We start from the raw sequence: 14,090 nt of genomic DNA on the forward strand, positions 1-14,090 counted from the left end.
ATCAAAGAGAACTGTAAATCAGATGTGAGGACTGACTATAAAGGTTGTAGATTGTGTTAACTGAGAAAGAACTAGCATCAGAAAGCAGGTAATTGAAAAATTACAAATTTCAGCTCTCATTGTCTTCCTTTTTGTAACAGAAAATTTCAAACATGCATGAAACATCAAGAAAATAGCATAGTAAACCCCTATCGTGTCCATTAATTTAAAACTATCAACATTTTGCCATTCTTATACATTTGACTTAAAAAATATTTGAATACATTAAGGCCTTCTTCAAAAGCCATTTTCCTTCCACCTTTATTGAGGTATAATTGAGAGTCAAAAATTGTATATAGTTAAGTTGTAGTCTGATGACTAGATACATGTGTATATTGTGAAATGTAATACTTCACACTTTATCCATTTTCCCTTTTTCATTTTTTATGCTGAGAACACTTAAGATGTACTCTCTTAGAAAATTAAAAGCATGCAGTACTGTATTTTTAAGTCCTGTATATCAGTTCTGTAGCACTTACTCATTTTTGAATGGCTGAAGCTAAAAGCCATTATTCATAAACAATGTTTTAGCCAAGGTAGATGGGCAATTATCCAAGAATAATAAACTGATCTTGTTATAAGCACCACAAACTTTGATCTTTCTTCATTTAGGGTGAAAGGGAAGGGAAGCTGCTGAGCTAGCAAGACAGCCACACAAAGAACTAAAGATTTGAGTGAGAGCGCAAGATCTTATTCTTTCAGTTATGAAGTCACTCATTCAAACAGCATATTCTAAACACTTTTCACACACACTGTCCATCCACCAGTGAGACAGACCATGCTGGAATGTCACTTGAGTCTAAATTAGGATTCATCATTCACTTGTTTGAAGACCTTGGACAAGTGCTGTCCTTGAGCCTCATTTTTCTTATCTGTAAAGTAGCGATGATACTACTTTCTTGAATAGGGCATTGTTAGAGTTAAAATGAGGTAAGGCCCCCAGAAAAGCATACGACCTGTGCCCTAGAACATATGTCACTCTTATTCTGCCAGGCCCTGAGCTCATGATGAAAGAAGTCATAAGGCAGCCTCTCTCTCCCCATGTTCTCCTTTCCCAATCCAAGAGGGCAGCAAAAACCCACAGAGATCCCCCACACAATACAACATGTGAGATGCCAAAAGCCTTTCCCAATAACTGCGTGGTTTCATCTTCCAAAATCATTTGAGCTTTTCTAACCTTCTGTTTCCTTTCCTTAGGTGTTTGTAGCTCAACAAACAAGCTGTGTTAAACCCTGCTGTTGTTTGAGGTCAAATGCTTGGCCATAAATTGTATATAACCCAAGTTACTAAGCTGGAGGCAAAGTGAGGCCAAACAAACCAAAACATAGTAGTTCAGAGCAGACAAAGACTTACTGTAAGGGCCAAGGCAAGGAGTACAGGCAGCTCATGCTCAAAAATCTGAACTCTCTGATGGATTTCAGGGGAGGCTCTTTAAAAGCACAGTGAGGGAGAGAGTCCAGGGTGTGTGATCAGCTACTGCTCTATTCTTTAATTGGTTGGTAACAAAGCTAGTGTCACAGGGTTTAGCATCATCAATCCTTAGGCTCCCGCTGGTCAGGGTTTTTTGCAGTTAACTGCATCTGGTGGGGTTTTTAGCAAAACAACTCAAGATATGCATCAGACACTGTTACTAGGTTCTTCAGGGAGGAACTATAGACTGTTACATGGCTGATCTACTGTTTAAATATTTTTTGATAATATGTTCACATTCTTTTAATCATTAGTCCTGAGTTGGCCTTTTGTGACTCAGGGGAGGCCTGGGAGAGTAAAGCTTTTCTACAACAAGAGACAGGCAGAGGAAAAGGGCGTGGGGAGGCGCACATACCCTGGGAAAGGTGCTGCTCCACTACAGTTCTCCCACAGTGCCCTTTTTTAGTACTGATGAGGGCAGCTTGCCCAGAGGTCGGGCTGCTATCTCCTTTTACCAGATGCAGCGGCGGGGCGGGGGGCGGGGACGGGAGGTGGGGGGAGGGGGGATGGCGGGCGGCGGCGGGGGGCGGGGGGGGGGGGAGGTGCGCCGTGGAGCGGTGGGTGGCAAAGTCTATGCTCCCTCTGCACCTCCTCGCTGGGTGCCTGGGTTCACAGCAAGCACTCTGCTAGAGTCTGAAGTCAGGTGAGTAGGTTGGGGCTTCTGGGAGGACCCAGTGTGGCGGGCAATTCACTTACCCACCTCTATCAGCTGCCCTCATGGCCTTGCCTTCCACCTGCGTGGCTCCTTGCAGTGTCCTCCCTAGCCTGGGGGTGGGGGTTGCGGGGCACTCCCATCGCTCCCGCGCTGGGCACTCCTCAGTTGTAGCAGAGCGCGTAGCGGGCGACCTGGTGGGAGGGCGCTGACAGGCAGCTGGCACTCCACTCCCAGAGACGCAGGTGGTTCTCAGTTCACGCCAAGCAGACCGGAGAGGCGGCCAGGTCTCCAAAGTCTCTGTCCGGCCCTACAGGAACAGCGGCAGCGATTGCAAGGACGGCCACGACCCGCACCCACACCCTCGGCCAGCAAGATGTTGCAGGTGTTCCCGGAGAGGAAGCCCAACCCGCTGCAGGACGCGAACCTCTGCTCACGCCTGGTATTCTGGTGAGCGCCCTGCCTGAGCTGAGACGCGCTGCCGAACTTAACGCTGCAGGCGCTTTTCCCTGGACCGAGGGTCAGGATGATGGAGCGCTTTCCGCTGGCGCTCCTACTGCCCGGTTTCTTGCTTTTGGTGGAGCCCTCCCACACCGGCGGGGTAATTTCTGCCTGCGTCTGGGCGCGTGCGGCGGGCGGGAACCTGATGGAGGTGGGGAGGGTGCCAGGGACCTGGTGACTGGGGCACATCTCTTTCCACTCGAAGGCCCGCTAGCCTCCAGTGCCCGGGAGCGGGCCCACTGAAGAAGTACTGTATCCTCACACTCCATCCTTAGCCGGCTTCCCCAGTTAGAGCTCCGGAGTTCGCAGTTCCGAACTAAAGTTGCACTCGTTTACCCTCCTTCCTTTATCTAATTAGTGCCCTGGAGTGTTGTCACCTTCCAATAATGTCCCCACCTTTTCCCATATTCCTTAGGTGACAGCTGAGTTCCAACTTCACCCGGCCCCTTCGTCCCTGTGTCTATGACCATGTCTCCCTCTCTCCCTGTCTTCCAGTACACCTGTTACTGTACATCCTGGTATTTGGTTGGGGCAATTTTCATGTGGGTGAATAACAGTTATTTTGTATTTAACGAATGGGAACAGTATTCTTGAACACGTTTTGCTTTTGCCTGGGACACACAGCCATGACTGAAGAATGTATTTGACCAGCCCCTTTTCTTAATTTGGAGTAGGAAATGGCAACCCACTCCAGTGTTCTTGCCTGGAGAATCCCATGGACAGGGGAGCCTGTAAGGCTACCGTCCACAGGGTCGCAAAGAGTCTGACACTACTGAGAGACTGAGCATTTCCTTAATTGCTAGTATTTTTGCTTCCTCCTTTGAGGACAACCCTGGGGATGGGGTCCCTGAAGCCTGTGGGGTCTTATTTCTAGCCTTTGGGGAAGTGGCGCATGGTCTTGAAACAGGTGGTCCTGCTACCTAGTTAGACTTCCTTCTCCTTGCTCCAGGACAGGCCAGTAAATTGGGAGAGGAGTTGTTTGGGCAAGGGTTAGTCACTCTATTTGGAAAGTCAGAAGTCTGAGTAGACTGCAAATTAATGTCCTAGAAAACCATCTTACCATGGTCTGGACACTAGTTTCTTTTATAGAACAAAAAGGAGGGAAGTGAGGAGGTAAAGTAGAAAAGCCATTTGTTGTTGTTGAGTTGTTAAATTTTGGGTGACTCTTTTGTGACCCCATGGACTGTAGCCTGCCAGGCTCCTCTGTCCATGTGATTTCCCAGGCAAGAATACTGGTGAGGGTTGCCATTTCCTTCTCCACAGGATCTTCCCTACCCAGGGATCAAACCCACACCTTTTGCATCGGCAGGTGTTTTCTTTATCACTGAGCCACCTGGGAAACCCCCAAAGGTCCTAAGTTATTGCAAATATCTCCTGGTCCCCTCTGAGTGTGTTAATATTTTTTGTCCTGCAGCCATTCATAGATGGTCTGGGTCAGGATGTTTCCTGTGAGCTAAACAAAGGTATTTTAGTTTAACATTAAGACTTGAGGGGCCATTATGTATACTTTGAGCTATAGACATCCCTTTCCTGATTAACTTGTAGCAAAATCAATAGAATACAAAGGTTAAAATAAAAGTAACAGATCTAACATGGAATCCAATTTTTTCTTCACTCTTATAGTCCTGCCCTGGAGTCCTTTGTTCTTGAAAGCACTGAAGGTCCTTGAGCTGGAAGGAAACACAGATGAAAAAGGGCTCAGAGGTGAAACTCTTCTTCCACTCTCTTAGGCCACGCTGTGGGGCCTGCTGGGATTTTAGTTCCCCAACCAGGGATTGAACCCACACTCCCTGCAGTGGAAGTTCAGACTCTTAACCATTGACCCACCAGGGAAGTCCCTGAAACTTCAGGTTTTCCATCTAGTAGCTGAGACTATTAACTAGGTGGGTCTCAGCCTTTGGGCTTTGATCACACTTGGGTGATTATTAGATTTTTTGTGCTGAGAACCTAATCTTTTCATCTTTCCTACATATTCTGATATTTCCTTTTTATGGGACCACCTAGGGGACCCCAGGGGGATGGGAGTTCCTATGCTTTTTTCCATTGTGGTGTTCAGTTTGTGTAACTGCATTTCTGGGTCCTTAGGTGGCCCTTAAGGAAAGAGGGGCCTAGAGGGAGGAATATGGATACGGGTACCTTAAATGGTAACAAAGTTGGCAACTGTCTCCTTAACTTCAGGCAGTGCTACAGCCGAAATTTTGGCTTTCTCTGCCTACTGATGCCAAATTAAAAAAAAATATGGAGACAGAGTTTGGAGGGAATAGAAAGATGGCTTTAAAAATCAGCCAGTAGAGGGGAGAACACAGCAGGCTAAGGCCTAAAGAGCCATGTACCCCCACCCTGGGGAACCAAGAGACTTTATATAGCCTGGCTCTTGTGGTCTTAGGCTAAATGATAAAGTTCAGAGTAATGATGTTTTTGGGCTTCCAAGGTGGCGCAGTGGTAAAGAATCTGCCTGCCAATGCAGGAGATGCAAGACAGGTGGGTTTGATCCCTGGGTCAGGAAGATCCCCTAGAGTAGGAAATGGAAACCCACTACACATTCCTGCCTGGAAAACTCCATGAACAGAGGAGCCTGATGGGCCATAGTCCATGGGTTTGCAAAGAGTTGGACATGACTGAACAGACACAGCACAATGAAGTTTTTGCATTTTTTTTTTTTTCTTCCTGCATTATTTCAAAACAGTCACAGCTGGCATCAGGCAGCCTGGTAATTGGGGTCCGCTTGTCTCTGGATTTTTGTCCTGCAGTCTTTCTGAAATGCAAAAACCTGTAAAGGGTAGTTTTCTGTAAGAGAGGTCAGGGAGAGCAAATACCAAGTGCAGGGTGTAATTTACCTAGTATTAGGGGGTGATAGGTTAGCTTCTGGTTACACTACAGGTTAGTAATGGTTAAAGTAAAACTAGAAGTGATTAATTCTTTCAGGCCTGTCCACGTTTCTTCCCTAGACTGTTCACTGTTCTTCTTACTTCCCTTGCTTTCAGGAGAGGAGAAACTTCATTTCTATTTTTGCTGCAATAGCAGGGCAAGGAACTCTCCAAGCATGTTCTGTTTGTGAGTTTCAAAGTGTATGTGCTTGGAAATGGGAAGATGAAGACTTCTAATTTTGGACTAGGACACTGTGACCCTGAGAGACCTCTTTAAATTGTTTGTTTGATATTTGATAGTAATAACACTGCTGCTGCTGCTGCTAAGTCGCTTCAGTCGTGTCCAACTCTGTGTGACCCCATAGACGGCAGCCTACCAGGCTCCCCCATCCCTGGGATTCTCCAGGCAAGAACACTGGAGTGGGTTGCCATTTCCTTCTCCAATGCATGAAAGTGAAAAGTGAAAGTGAAGTTGCCCAGTCGTGTCCGACTCTTAGTGACCCCATGGACTGCAGCCTATCAGGCTCCTCCGTTCATGGGATTTTCCAGGCAAGAGTACTGGAGTGGGTTGACATTGCCTTCTCCAGTAATAACACTAGCTGTGGATAATTAAGTATGGATGATCAAAGCTCTGTTCTACCTTATAATCCCCCTAGTGGGTATTTTTTGCAAAGCTGGGAACTCTTCAGTTTCCATTAATAAAAGGAGTTTGTATTTCTCCCTGTACCTTTGAAATGGGAATCTGAGTTCTTGTTCATGGAGCCCAAGAATGAACTTCATGAGCATGCAAACACTCATGGTAGCAAACAAGCAGGATTTATTTTAAGGTAAAGAGAAGTACAAAGCCCCAGCATAGACACTCAGAGTGGGTGAAGTGCCCAAAAAGGTGAGAATTATAGCATTTCATGTCCCACTCCAGTGTTCTTGCCTGGAGAATCCCAGGGACAGGGGAGCCTGGTGGGCTGCCATCTCTGGGTCACACAGAGTCGGATACGACTGAAGTGACTTAGCAGCATGTCTTTATTAGTATTGATCTGTTCCTTTTTGGCTGGCTCATGTCCCTGACATATGTAATCTTTGACCAATCAGTTTGAAGGCCACTGTGTACAGTGTGTCATCTTTATGTTTTTTTTGATCCCCAGTTTTTCAGTTTTTTTAGACATTGAGTTGCCATTCCTGTGATTCTTTCTCATGACCCCAGGCCACTGTTTAAGGACCAGATGTATGGGTTAAGAGTTAATGGTCCATCTGGTATTTTTCTTCTTGATAAATTGGACAGCAGTTAATGATTGTCCTGTCTTGGGTCTGGATATTTTATGACCAGCCAGACTGAGGTGGTATTCTTTTGGATGCCTGGAAACTGGAACAACAAGTATAGCTTTAGGTTAATGGGTTGAGATGTTTATTTGAGAGGGTTGCGATTAAAAAAAGGAACCGAGGTCTCATACCTACACTGACTGCCTAGCAATTTCTACCTCACCTTGAGAGGTAAATAATCTACTTGGGCTCTCAAGGAGAAAAAATAGAGAAAGGCCTTAAATTTTTTTTTTTTTTAGCAAGTTATTTATATTTCTTTATTTATTTGGCTGTTCTGGGTCTTTGTTGCAGCATATGGGGTCTTTGTTGCTGCATGTGAGTTTTCTTTAATTGCAGTGGGCAGGGGATGTTTTGAGCTTTGGTGCATGGGCTTCTCATGGTGGTGGCTTCTCCTGTTGTGGAACACAGGTTCTAGGGCCTGCGAGTTGTTGTAGCAGGCAGGCTCAGTAGCTGTGATGCTCAGGCTTAGTTGCCCCACAGCATGTGGGATCTTAGTTCCTGGACTAGGGATCAAACTCCAGTTTCCTGCACTGGCAGGCAGATTCTTAACACTGGGCCACCAGGGAGGTTTTTTTTTTTTTTTAATTTTATTTTATTTTTTACCTTTACAATATTTTATTGGTTTTGCCATACATCAACATGAATCCAACACAGGTATACACGTGTTCCCCATCCTGAACCCTCCTTCTTCCTCCCTTCCTGTACCATCCCTCTGGGTCGTCCCAGTGCACCAGCCCCAAGCTTCCAGTATCGTGCATTGAACCTGGACTGGTGACTCATATATGATATACATGTTTCAATGCCATTCTCCCAAATCATCCCACCCTCTCCCTCTCCCACAGAGTCCAAAAGACTGTTCTATACATCAGTGTCTCTTTTGTTGTCTCGTATACAGGGTTGTCGTTACCATCTTTCTAAATTCCATATATATGCGTTAGTATACTGTATTGGTGTTTTTCTTTCTGGTTGACTTCACTCTGTATAATAGGCTCCAGTTTCATCCACCTTATAAGAACTGATTCAAATGTATTATTTTTAATTGCTGACTAATACTCCATTGTGTATATGTACCACAGCTTTCTTATCCATTCATCTGCTGATGGACATCTTAGTTGCTTCCATGTCCTGGCTATTATAAACAGTGCTGCGATGAACATTGGGGTACACATGTCTCTTTCAATTCTGGTTTCCTCAGTGTGTATGCCCAGCAGTGGGATTTCTGGGTCATAAGGTAGTTCTATTTCCAGATTTTTAAGGAATCTCCACACTGTTCTCCATAGTGGCTGTACTAGTTTGCATTCCCACCAATAGTGTAAGAGTGTTCCCTTTTCTCCACACCCTCTCCAGCATTTATTGCTTATAGACTTTTGGATTACAGCCATTCTGACTGGCATGAAATGGTACCTCATAGTGGTTTTGATTTGCATTTCTCTGATAATAAGTGATGTTGAGCATCTTTTCATGTGTTTGTTAGCCATCTGTATGTCTTCTTTGGAGAAATGTCTATTTAGTTCTTTGGCCCATTTTTTGATTGGGTCATTTATTTTTCTGGAGTTGAGCTGTAGGAGTTGCTTGTATATTTTTGAGATTAGTTGTTTGTCAGTTGCTTCATTTGCTATTATTTTCTCCCATTCTGAAGGCTGGCTTTTCACCTTGCTGATAGTTTCCTTTGTTGTGCAGAAGCTTTTAAGTTTAATTAGGTCCCATTTGTTTATTTTTGCTTTTATTTCCAATATTCTTGGAGGTGGGTCATAGAGGATCCTGCTGTGATTTATGTCAGAGAGTGTTTTGCCTAGGTTCTCCTCTAGGAGTTTTATAGTTTTTGGTCTTAAATTTAGATCTTTAATCCATTTTGAGTTTATTTTTGTGTATGGTGTTAGAAAGTGTTCTAGTTTCATTCTTTTACAAGTGGTTGACCAGTTTTCCCAGAACCACTTGTTAAAGAGATTGTTTTTAATCCATTGTATATTCTTGCCTCCTTTGTCAAAGATAAGGTGTCCATATGTGCGTGGATTTATCTCTGGGCTTTTTATTTTGTTCCATTGATCTATATTTCTGTCTTTGTGCCAGTACCATACTGTCTTGATGACTGTGGCTTTGTAGTAGAGCCTGAAGTCAGGCAGGTTGATTCCTCCAGTTCCATTCTTCTTTCTCAAGATTGCTTTGGGTATTTGAGTTTTTTTTTTTTTTTTTTTGTATTTCCATACAAATTGTGAAAGGATTTGTTCGAGCTCTGTGAAAAATATCATTGGTAGCTTGATAGGGATTGCATTGAATCTGTAGATTGCTTTGGGTAGTATACTCATTTTCACTATACATTTTCACTAGTATATACATTTTCACTAGTATAATCATTTTCATTGATACTTCCGATCCATTAACATGGTATATTTCTCCATCTATTAGTGTCCTCTTTGATTTCTTTCACCAGTATTTTATAGTTTTCTATATATAGGTCTTTAGTTTCTTTAGGTAGATATATTCCTAAGTATTTTATTCTTTTTGTTGCAATGGTGAATGGAATTGTTTCCTTAATTTCTCTTTCTGTTTTCTCATTGTTAGTGTATAGGAATGTAAGGGATTTCTGTGTGTTGGTTTTATATCCTGAAACTTTACTACATTCATTGATTAGCTCTAGTAATTTTCTGGTGGAGTCTTTAGGGTTTTCTATGTAGAGGATCATGTCATCTGCAAACAGTGAGAGTTTTACTTCTTCTTTTCCAATCTGGATTCGTTTTCTTTCTTTTTCTGCTGTGACTGCTGTGGCCAAAACTTCCAAAACTGTGTTGAATAGTAGCGGTGAAAGTGGGCACCCTTGTCTTGTTCCTGACTTTAGAGGAAATGCTTTCAATTTTTCACCATTGAGGAAAATGTTTGCTGTGGGTTTGTCATATATAGCTTTTATTATGTTGAGGTATGTTCCTTCTATTCCTGCTTTCTGGAGAGTTTTTATCATAAATGGATGTTGAATTTTGTCAAAGGCTTTCTCTGCATCTATTGAGATAATCATATGGTTTTTATTTTTCAATTTTTTAATGTGGTGTATTACATTGATTGATTTGTGGATATTGAAGAATCCTTGCATCCCTGGGATAAAGCCCACTTGGTCATGATGTATGATCTTTCTAATGTGTTGTTGGATTCTGATTGCTAGAATTTTGTTAAGGATTTTTGCATCTATGTTCATCAGTGATACTGGCCTGTTGTTTTCTTTTTTGTGTCATTTTTGTCAGGTTTGGGTATTAGGGTGATGGTGGCCTCATAGAATGAGTTTGGAAATTTACCTGCCTCAGAAATTTTCTGGAAAAGTTTGAGTAGGATAGGTGTTAGCTGTTCTCTAAATTTTTGGTAGAATTCAGCTGTGAAACTGTCTGGACCTGGGCTTCTGTTTGCTGGAAGATTTCTGATTACAGTTTCAATTTCCGTGCTTGTGATGGGTCTGTTAAGATTTTCTATTTCTTCCTGGTCCAGTTTTGGAAAGTTGTACTTTTCTAAGAACTTATCCATTTCTTCCACGTTGTCTATTTTATTGGCATATAATTGCTGATAGTAGTCTCTTATGATCCTTTGTGTTTGTGTGTTGTCTGTTGTGATCTCTCCATTTTCATTTCTAATTTTATTGATTTGATTTTTCTCCCTTTGTTTCTTGATGAATCTGGCTAATGGTTTGTCAATTTTATTTATCCTTTTAAAGAACCAGCTTTTGGCTTTGTTGATTTTTGCTATGGTCTCCATTGTTTCTTTTGCATTTATTTCTGCCATAATTTTTAAGATTTCTTTCCTTCTACTAAGCCTGGGGTTCTTCATTTCTTCCTTTTCTAGTTGCTTTAGGTGTAGAGTTAGGTTATTTATTTGACTTTTTTCTTGTTTCTTGATGTATGCCTGTATTGCTATGACCTTTCCCCTTAGGACTGCTTTTACAGTGTCCCATAGGTTTTTGGTGGTTGTGTTTTCATTTTCATTTGTTTCTATGCAAATTTTGATTTCTTTTTTGATTTCTTCTGTGATTTGTTGGTTATTCAGCAGCGTGTTGTTCAGCCTCCATATGTTGGAATTTTTAATAGTTTTTCTCCTGTAATTGAGATCGAATCTTACTGCATTGTGGTCAGAAAAGATGCTTGGAATGATTGCAATTTTTTTGAATTTACCAAGGCTAGATTTAAGACCCAGGATATGATCTATCCTGGAGAAGGTTCCATGTGCGCTTGAGAAAAAGTTGAAATTCATTGTTTAGGGTGAAATGTCCTATAGATATCAATTAGGTCCAACTGGTCTATTGTATCATTTAAAGTTTGTGTTTCCTTGTTAATTTTCTGTTTATTTGATCTATCCATAGGTGTGAGTTTGGTATTAAAATCTCCCACTATTATTGTGTTATTGTTAATTTCCCCTTTAATACTTGTTAGCAAATTTCTTACATATTGTGGTGCTCCTGCGTTGGGTGCATATATATTTATAATTGTTATATCTTCTTCTTGGATGGATCCTTTGATCATTATGTAGTGACCTTCTTTCTGTCTCTTTTCACAGCCTTTGTTTGAAAGTCTATTTTATCTGAGATGAGTATTGCTACTCCTGCTTTCTTTTGATCTCTGTTTGCATTGAAAATCTTTTTCCAGCCTTCACTTTCAGTCTGTATGTGTCCCCTGTTTTGAGGTGGGTCTTTTGTAGACAACATATATAGGGTTCTTATTTTTGTATCCATTCAGCCAGTCTTTGTCTTCTGGTTGGGGCATTCAATACATTTACATTTAAGGTAATTATTGATAAGTATCATCCCATTGCTATTTACTTTATTGTTTTGGGATCAACTTTATACATGCTTTTTGTGTTTCCTGTCTAGAGAATATCCTTTAGCATTTGTTGGAGAGCTGATTTGGTGGTGCTGAATTCTCTCAGCTTTTGCTTGTGTGTAAAGCTTTTGATTTCTCCTTCATATTTGAATGAGATCCTTGCTGGGTACAGTAATCTGGGCTGTAGGTTATTTTCTTTTATCACTTTAAATATGTCTTGCCATTCCCTCCTGGCTTGAAGAGTTTCTATTGAAAGATCAGCTGTTATCCTTATGGGAATCCCCTTGTGTGTTACTTGTTGTTTTCCCCTTGCTGCTTTTAATATTTGTTCTTTGTTTTTGATCTTTGTTAGTTTGATTAATATGTGTCTTAGGGTGTTTCACCTTGGATTTATCCTGTTTGGGACTCTCTGGGTTTCTTGGACTTGGGTGATTATTTCCTTCACCATTTTAGGGAAGTTTTCAACTATTATCTCCTCAAGTATTTTCTCATGGTCTTTCTTTTTGTCTTCTTCTTCTGGGACTCTTATGATTCGAATGTTGTGGTGTTTAATATTGTCCTGGAGGTCTCTGAGATTGTCGTCATTTCTTTTAATTTGTTTTTATTTTTTCTTCTCTGATTCATTTATTTCTACCATTCTATTTTCTAATTCACTAATCCTGTCTTCTGCCTCTGTTATTCTACTGTTTCTTGCCTCCAGAGTGTTTTTGCTCTCATTTATTTCATTATTCATTATATATTGACTCTTTTTTATTTCTTCTAGGTCCTTTTTAAACCTTTCTTGCTTCTTCTCAACCCTTGTTTCCAGGCTATTTATCTGTGTTCCCATTTTGATTTCAAGATTTTGGATCATTTTCACTATCATTATTTGGAATTCTTTATCAGGTAGATTCCCTATCTCTTCCTCTTTGGTTTGGTGGGCATTTATCCTGTTCCTTTACCTGTTGGGTATTCCTCTGTCTCTTCATCTTGTTTATATTGCTGAGTTGGGGTGTCCTTTCTGTATTCTGGCAGGTTTTGGAGTTCTCTTTATTGTGGAGTGTCCTCGCTGTGTGTGGGTTTGTACAGGTGGCTTGTCAAGGTTTCTTGGTTAGGGAAGCTTGTGTCAGTGTTCTGGTGGGTGGAGCTGGATTTATTCTCTCTGGAGTGCAATGAAGTGTCCAGTAATGAGTTATGAGATGTCTGTGATTTTGTAGTAACTTTGGGCAGCCTGTATATTGTAGCTCAGGGCTGTGTTCCTGTGTTGCTGGAGAATTTCTATGGTATGTCTTGCTCTGGAACTTGTTGGCCCTTGGGTGGTGCTTGGTTTCAGTGTAGGTATGGAGGTATTTGATGAGCTCCAGTCAATTAATGTTCCCTGGAGTCAGGAGTTCCTTGGAGTCAGGGTTTGGACTTTAGCCTTCTGCTTCAGGTTTTCAGTCTTATTTTACAGTAGTCTCAAAACTTCTCCTTATATACAGCACCACTGATAAAACATCTAGGTAAAAGATGAAAAATTTCTCCACAGTGAGGGACACCCAGAGAGGTTCACAGAGTTACATGGAGAAGAGAAGAGGGATGAAGGAGTTAGAAGTTACCCAAATGAGATGAGGTGGAATCAATAGAGGAGAGAGCAGGCTAGCCAGTAATCACTTCCTTATGTGCACTCCACAACTAGACCACTCAGAGATGTTCATGGAGTTATACAGAGAAGAGAAGAGGGAGGATGGAGACAGAGGTGGCCAGGAGGATAATGGGGGGAAGAAAAGGAGAGAGACAGATCCAGCTAGTAATCAGTTCCCTATGTGTTCTCCACCATCTGGAACACACAGAAATTCTCAGAGTTGGGTAGAGCAGAGAGGGGTTAGGGAGGAGACAAAGGCGACCTGGTGAAGAAAAAGGACAGTCCAAAGGAGGAGAGAGCAGTCAAGCCAGTAATCTCGCTCCCACATAAAAATGGGTACTGAAGATTGGGTTCTTAAAGGTACAAAATTGATAACAAATACCAAAAAGCAAAAATTAAAAATCTAGAGTAGAGTAGAGTTTGGATTTAGAGTTAGAATTTCAAAAATACAGTGTTAAAGAAAAGAAGAAGAACAAGAAAGAGAGAAAAAAATAATTCACAAAAATTGTATTTAAAAAAAATAGGTACAAAATTGATAACAAATACCTAAAAGCAACACCAGTACTCTTGCCTGGAAAATCCCATGGATGGAGGAGCCTGGTAGGCTGCAGTCCATGGGTTCGCTAAGAGTTGGATACGACTGAGCGACTTCACTTTTACTTTTCACTTTCCTGCATTGGAGAAGGTAATGGCAACCCACTCCAGTGTTCTTGCCTGGAGAATCCCAGGGACGGGGGAGCCTGGTGGGCTGCCGTCTATGGGGTCGCACAGAGTCGGACACGACTGAAGAGACTTAGCAGCAGCAGCACCTAAAAGCAAAAATTAAAAATCTAGAGTAGAATTTGGAA

The 14,090-nt window shown here is 41.9% G+C and overlaps 1 protein-coding gene across 1 annotated transcript in view; it reads left to right on the forward strand.

Annotated features, from left to right (window-relative positions):
• The window catches only part of LOC147361871 (ATP-binding cassette sub-family C member 4-like), a 448,560-nt gene that overhangs the window by 72,535 nt on the left and 361,935 nt on the right, over positions 1–14,090 (forward strand). The window contains exon 10 of the mRNA XM_086328628.1: positions 2,478–2,611. Within this exon, the coding sequence (XP_086184754.1) occupies positions 2,538–2,611 (74 nt within the window). The 5' untranslated portion in view covers positions 2,478–2,537. The remainder of the gene's footprint in view (positions 1–2,477; positions 2,612–14,090) is intronic.

Source organism: Bos grunniens, chromosome 12 (assembly GCF_055505025.1).
Source record: "Bos grunniens cultivar Pamir isolate PY7600 chromosome 12, Bosgru_T2T1.0, whole genome shotgun sequence".
Classification (NCBI taxonomy): Eukaryota; Metazoa; Chordata; class Mammalia; order Artiodactyla; family Bovidae; genus Bos; species Bos grunniens.